This window comes from Piliocolobus tephrosceles, chromosome 6, assembly GCF_002776525.5.
Source record: "Piliocolobus tephrosceles isolate RC106 chromosome 6, ASM277652v3, whole genome shotgun sequence".
NCBI classification, from domain to species: Eukaryota; Metazoa; Chordata; class Mammalia; order Primates; family Cercopithecidae; genus Piliocolobus; species Piliocolobus tephrosceles.
This window is the reverse complement of record NC_045439.1, coordinates 11,298,486-11,306,184: the sequence shown is the minus strand read 5'-3', so window position 1 is coordinate 11,306,184 and position 7,699 is coordinate 11,298,486. Positions and strand designations below refer to the sequence as shown.

At 38.8% G+C, this 7,699-nt stretch overlaps 1 protein-coding gene across 6 annotated transcripts in view; it reads right to left on the bottom strand.

Annotated features, from left to right (window-relative positions):
- The window catches only part of DICER1 (dicer 1, ribonuclease III), a 72,323-nt gene that overhangs the window by 31,886 nt on the left and 32,738 nt on the right, over positions 1–7,699 (bottom strand). For all 6 annotated transcript variants that reach the window (XM_031935743.1, XM_023205560.3, XM_023205557.3 and 3 more), the window contains one exon: positions 6,009–6,481. In XM_031935743.1, the coding sequence (XP_031791603.1) occupies positions 6,009–6,481 (473 nt within the window). The remainder of the gene's footprint in view (positions 1–6,008; positions 6,482–7,699) is intronic.

Genomic DNA, 7,699 nt, shown 5'->3' with positions numbered 1-7,699 from the left:
CTCGACTCATCCCTCTACCAGTTCCACTCGCTCCTCTCCCAACTCAACACCCTTCTCTAGACCATGCACAGCTTCAGCAACAGGCCCTGCCGTGCTTATACAGAAAGGACCAGTGAGCCCAACACCAAAGGAAACCTTCATCCCCCACAAACGTAACAAAAGAGTTCCAGCTGCAATTTCTTTTCCTCTTATCCTACCACCTGATATCATTAGAAGAAGAGCCCATGGGAAAGAAATGTTGTATCCTCTCAATTCCTGATGCTTTGTGGTCCCCAGGACACTGAGCAAAATTCTGCACAGCATAGGACGGGGCACAGAAATGGCAAGGCGTCCCCCACCCTTCCCTGTCATGAAAGAGGAGATTCCTGAGCTCTCTCTTGCTGCCTGCTCCTCTGTATTAACCCAGAGTGCCTGTGACTGAAAGCTGGCCTTCTAGCTAAGAAATGGCAAAGAGTTACAGGACGGGATCACATTACACGGGTGCAGAAGGTTAACAGTTAGTGCTGCCATTACAGCTATTTTGGAAATATCCACATTCAAAAACTCAGCACACGGGATAAATGGTTCCACACCTGATATAAGCGATTCCACATGGTTTCTCTGAAGTCATACTACATAGTATAAACTCCAAATAGAAAATTGCATTTTTAAGTCGAATCATTCTTTTAAAAAAATACATTAAACAGACTAATATTAAAGAGCTGGAAGTGGCCATCCAGAATCTCTCTTGATCCCAATCAGCACAACACTTGCGTGTCTAGGTTAGTTTGGGAGTCTACAAACTACAGCTTTTAGTTCAAGTTCTACAGTTCAAGTACTTAAATATTCAGAATCAGAGGCTCCCTTATTATGTTCCAAAGTGTGTTCAATTATTTTAATAAACTTAAGATGTAACAGAAAGCAGTGTTACATGCAAACAAATAGCATGCCCAAAAGTCTAAAATACAAAATAAATCACCTTAGAAATAATACATACTTCCAAGTTTTATATAAATAAGCATCAATTTGAATATAATGGAGATTTAGAATGTATTTTAAGTTACTGTTAATTAGGCAAAGAATGTATTTTACTTTGCCAAAATTATAAATTATCCATCTGGCAGACTTCAATTAGCTAAGAAATAGAGGCAACAACAGTCAATTCATTTTTCCTTAATGAAACCCACATCAAAACCAGAGAACAGAAGAGACAACATGCACAGTAAATAAAATCTCTTGTAAGCAATAATTACATGGGATATACCTATGCTAATAATGCTTAGAGAGAAAAATGTATTTCTCTACTTGGTGAATCTCGGCCATGCATAACCAGTACCCATGACAAAGTTACAGGCTTCAGGGAAAACAAAGCCAGGCAGTCACATGTGAACTCCCAGAGGGCAGTGGACAGTGCAAACTGCTTAAAGAGCTCGCAACACCACAGAAAAAAATAAGACAAAGTATTATTTGTTTCTTTTGGTTTTTACACTGAGCTTACACAAGCTGTTCACCAGCAAGCTGTTTGATAAAGTATACTCTTCCCTAATGCACACAGTGTTTCTGAAACGATCTGCAGCCAAGAACCAGGTTTTCTTTTTAAATTTCCAATCCATCAGAGACAAACAGTTTTGTAGAATTTCATAAAAGTGAACGACTAAGAAAATGAAACTTAAAAAGCATTAAAATTCAAGCATCAATTTTATTGTATTCAGCAGGCATAAAATTACTGTCAAACCGCTCTAAGAGTTTATAAATGCTGCTTCTCAATCTGTACTTAACTCATGACAGAGGTAAAGTCTGGCACCAGTTCACAGCCTATACTTTGTGTGTATATGTACATTGCCTCCCCAATTAGACTGAAAATAACATAACCAAAAATAGGAAATATGTATGGTAGGTTCAGAAAACTAGCAGATGTATTACAGAAAATTGTGATCTGAGTAAACATGCTAACTAATGCTGACAACCATAGGAGGAAAAGAAATTCAAAGATATAAACCTATCATGTGAAAGTTCTGCCAGGTTCTTGAAATACATTATCAACAATTCCTTTAACAGTGTCCCTTACGCCTTATACGTTCTTGTCAATGTGAGAAAACCAAATATAATTCCTCTATGATCTCACTAAAAAAAGATCACTGACAGTTACATAATAGCATACTGATACTGCACCCCCTATATGCATGTATAAGCAGCTGAAGAATTAGCACCTACTGTGTGCCAGGTGATAAAACTGCCATTTTTAATACAAAGTCTCTTACAAACAAGCCAGTAGGAGAGGGAGGTATTATTTCCATTTTACGAATGAACATACTGAGACTTTTAAAAGTTAAATAACTTTCACAAAACATACATCCAAAAAGTGGGTAGAAAAGAAACCGAGTCTCCTTGGCAAAATGGCTGATTCTAGGGCCAGGCAGGGAGAAATACAAGAGCCCAGAGCACCCTGTGGTATCACAAAGAAAGTGCTCAAAAACAAAAGGATGAAGGTATGTCAAAGGAACATGGGAGCTATCCTCAAAGAGCTCCCAGTGGCCACCGTTGGAACAATCTGAGTAACAAATAAAAAACATAGTATTGGATTATGGCCCAAATTATAAAATAAACATGAAACCACCAATTGAAATATATGATTCAATTAATAAATATAAGTAGACAGTTACATCAATAGGATAAACTAGACAAGTTTTCCTTACAGAAGAATTCCATTAAATACATAGAGATACACCCCTCTCCAGCAAGTGGAGATTAATCCCTCTATGGTTGGGCTAGACTTGGAGACTTCCTTCCAAACAGAGTAAGAAAAGGGAAAACGTGTAACTTTACAGTAGAGAAAGCAGACAAACACTGTCAAAATCCATTGAGGAGTGATGTTTCGTGGTTGATACCATGACAGCCCCTGATATAAAGTGACTAGAAGGGCAGGTCACCTCCATGGTATTCTTCCATATCCGATCACCCCAGTCCAACTTCGAGAACATAAGAAAAACCCAAATGGAGGGGCATTCACCAAATACCTGACCAGTACTCCTGAAGACTGTTAATGTCATCAAAAACAAGACAGAAACTGAAAACTGTGACAGACCAGAGGAAACTGGGCAGATACTGACAACTAAATATGATATGACACCTTGGATTAAAGAAGACATTATTCCATACTGTCTAGTGGTTAGAAAAAAAATAAAAATAATTTTTTTTAAAAAGAGGACATTAGTAGAAAAACTGTCAAAATCCAAATAAAGTCTGGAGTTAATAGTAATGGGCCAAAGTTAGTTTTCTTAGTTGTGACAAACAGTGACAGGAGATAACATCAATGGGGGAAACTAAGTGAGGGGCATATGAGAACTCTCTGTACCATTTTCCCAACTCTTCTGTAAATACAAAATTCTTCCAAAATAAAAAGTTATTAGGAAAAACAGGGGGCGGGGGGTAGAGACAGGATGTGAACCCACGTTTGTCCAATGCCAATATCACACAATACTAGTATATTCCACGGTGAAAAGAATACTAGACTTGAGACTGGAAGCCATTTTCTGCCACTTGATATGTGTGTAATTTGGGGAAGGTCACACACTGATGCTTGTTTTCTTCATCTGTAATATGGAAAGAACATCTACTTTCCTCCTCCACGGAGTGTTGTGAATACGTCTTAAATATATATAAAAGTAACTTACAAACCCCTATGTAAATATAAGGTACAAAGAAACCCATAAACATAAGACTGTGCACATACCTACACTACACGTAGAAGTGGCTGTGATTTATTTTTTTAATTAGGAGAGCAGAAAACTGCATGTACATTACAATAGCTTATATGCCCATGAAACCATTCACTAAAGAAGGGTTTTTCCTCCCATTAAACTGATGGAAGGAAAGAATCTGGATTTCAGGAAGTTTTTCTAAGCTTATTAAAAAGCTTACTGGAACAAGACCTCCATTGTATATTTAATTAGCTGCTCATAAAGTCAACCCTCAGACCACTCTTGATTCATCATACAGCACTAAATTCCAGTCACATTTTATGAAAGTTGATCACAATTAATCTGATCCTTAAAGTCAATAGGAAATAACTTGACTGATTCTGGATAAACCTTTTCAGGCTAATATTCCTGCAATAAAAACTGGCACATCTTTACATAAAAATACACGTAGAAAACAGGGGGCAGGTGGAAAATACACCCCCATTTCTTCTCTCCAAGCCCCAGAAAATTTACTTAATCCTTATACAACCCTAAATGGAGACGGGGAGTATGTCCATAACTAGGTTTAGAATTGCGCCAGCATTAAACTTTTTTGACTCCCAAAATGCTTTTTCCTGCTCTAAGAAATAATCCCTCCTTAGTCACGCTCTCCCAGGTCCGTCTCCTGGCAATCTTCCTTTTGTAAAGCACTGGTTTCTAGTGTTCTGTGATGCCCAGGGGCATTACTACGATAGAAAGAACTGGAAACCAGGAGTCAGGATATTAGGATTCTAGAATTGTCTCTGCCATTGACTAGCAATTTAACTTACAGCAAATCTCTCTCTTTCTCCTGAGGCTCTTTCTCATTTTTACAAAAATAAGTGGGTTGGATTATATAGTCAGTGAGGTCCCCTTCCAACCTACAACTTCTGATTTAAATGTAATTTGGTCCCTAAAGTTATTTTCCTTTGTATTCATCAGAAGGATCAGGCTCAATGACTATGAAAATTACCAGACTAAAAACTGCCAGATGACTACCCTCGAGTCCAATTTCTCGTTATTCAAAAAAGTTTTTAAAACCCCTAAACATTCAGAAGCAGTTAAGCGCGCGCGCGCGCGCAAAGAAAAAAAAATCCCAAATTACTTTAGGAAACAAAGCTTAGTTTTTCCTACGAGATCACTACTTGCAGAAAAGTTAGGGATCAACTGTGGCCAATTAATGGACCTCACATAAAAGTAAATTGATTTAAGTACAAAATAAGGACCTTTTTTGGCCGAAAAAAAAAAGTATCCACAAACCAAAAGGACCATACATTAAGTGACCATCTGACAGAAATCTGAAGTACAGCTCCCTGGCTGGTTCCAAATTAGAAAAAAATCTTTCATTGAAGAAGGGAGAAAGAGCAGGAATCCATGGCCTAAAATTTGGATTCATTATCACCTTTGCTAATAATCTTGTAACTTTCCCTAACATTCTTATTCTCTTTTGATTCACAAAATTTCAATATGCAGTCTATGAACCAACCCAAAATAAATTCAATTTTTCTAAACTTTCTTCACTGTGGCCTTGAAAACTTTATTTTTTGAGACAAGGTCTGGCTCTATTGCCCAGGCTGGAGTGCTGTGGTGCCATCTCAGCTCACTGCAACCTCTGCCTCCCAGACTCAACCCATCCTCCCACCACAGCCTCCCGAGTAGCTGAGACTACAGGCATACACCACCACCGGCTAATTTTTGTATTTTTTCTACAGACAGGGTTTCGCCGTGTTGCCCCTTGCGAACTCAAACAATCTACCTGCCTCAGGCTCCCAAAGTGCTGGAATTACAGGCACAACCCATCACGCCCAACCTAGCCTTGAAAAGTTGAATCAATATTTTTAAGAGGAAAAAAATCAACATTAAAAAATTAGTCACAATACCCAGATAAAATTTATCCTAAGACTACCTGAGGGGAACACTTGGTGTGCAATGCTTAACACAATGTCTAATACACAGTTAAGGATTAATAAATACCTGAATTGAATCTAAAACTGAATATAAAACAATGCTTTACTTAAATGCATACTGATTTTTTTTAAAGACTATAATTGTCCTCTATTTTAGGTAGATTAGAATGGATTAGCATCCTTTAAGAAAAAATGTATCAGCCATGTGAAAAGCAGCCTTCTGGGAAAACATCCTCTCTGTCAATCCCAGGACAGCATGACGTATCAGCAACGATGGCGCCAAGTCAAGGACACTTACATAACCCGCATGCTAGCTCTCCCAGCTGCTGCAGCGCATCACATCACAACACAACACAGGACGCCTCCCTGTTCTCATGTGAAAGGAGTCAACTTAGAGATTTACCTGTTTAAGACAACTGCTGTGTATCTTCTTTCCACAAAAATAATTCCACATAAAATGTTGGTAAAAGGAGAAGGAAAATTTGTCTCTGGCTTCTCTTTTTCTTCAATTTCTTCATCCTCATCATCATCCTCAGAATCACTCCATGACACATAATTATCCTGATTCCTATTATTATACCACTCAACACTTTCAAACTGCTGTCGCTCATATGGTTTATATTTGCGTAAGATTTCGAGCAGTTTGATTACTTTAGGAGTTACAAATTTCAGGTCAAGTGAGGCAGGTGAGAAGTGCTCTTCACATAGTGCATGTATTTTCCTTAGAAAAGTGTCTGTAAACAATAAAAATTTCCTGTGCAGCTCCTCTTGCTCATGTTTGATGTATTTCTGTAGTTCTCTTACCATCATTCCAGCTACTTTATCTGCACACCAGGGTCCCAGAACTACCAATACAGCACGACAGTCTGATAGTATCTACAAAAAAAGAGAAAAGAAAAAACCTAATGCCAAACAATAATAATGTAGCATTTTCATATGGGGTTTAACTGGGATTTCAGTTGTTCTCAAATGACTCCTTAAATGTAATCCAGCCTTAGGTTAAGTCCCTGAAGGTGGGGGAACAGGCCATTAGTCTTTTCGAGCTCATTTCATATGTATATGCCTAGAATCATCTCCTTTTTTCAATAAAATAATCAAACAGAAATTAAAAGATGCAATTGTATGAGGTTAATGAAGCCTATTTTTAGATCTGTAATTAGTTAGAACTATACCTGAGTCATTTACTCCCTGCCAAATTGCATATATGTAGCACAATAATTTAACTTTCGGCATTAAGGAAGAGCAATACAGTTTTCCTTGAACTTTATCTATGTACAATATCCCCCAGTATTATATGTTTTCTACTATACTGACTAGAAACTGTGGATGAATTTTGGGCGATCTACAGTCAGCACCTCTGGATGCCATGGTGAAACTGTTGTAAAAACACTGCACAGCTGTCTCTATTATAATTTCTTTCTTTCTCTCTCTCTCTCTCTCTCTCTCTTTCTCTTTCTTTCTTAACAGTAGTAAAGGCCTTTATTAGTTGGAAGTGGAGGAGGAGATAGGACAGCTGCACTGGGGCAGCCTCCACACACTCGGTCACAGTTCTCCAAAAGCCCGTTATCCGATTTCAATGAAAATACCACCACAAGGTCAGGCTTCCTCAACGTTAACATCTCAGCTAAATTCAGACTCTGATCCAGGGAGGGAGAGGTGGAAGAGGGGAGGAGGAGGGGAGAGGAAGAGAGGGAGGAAGGGGAGGAGGAGGGAGAAGGGGGAGGGAGAGTGGGGGAGGGAGAGTACAGGGATTGGGGGGGACAGGGAGGGGAGGGGGGAGACGGGGAGGGCAGGAAGGAGGGGAAGGAGGAGGGGAGGAGGGGGAGGGATGGGAGGTACAGAAAGAAGAGAGGAGAGGGAGAGAGAGAGGAAAAAAAGACAGGAAAGAAAGGAAGAAAGAAAAGAAAAGAGGAAAGAAAAGGGAAGGGAAAAGAAAAGGAAGAAAGAATTCAAAGGTTGAGAAAAATGTGGGCACTGCTGCTCCAGAAGAAAAAAATCATCAGGAGAGAAACTAAGACCCACATTTAATACAGTGTTAACATTCACAAATGGTTGCAAAGTTCTAGGTCAGTGGTTCTCAAGCTTTAATGAATC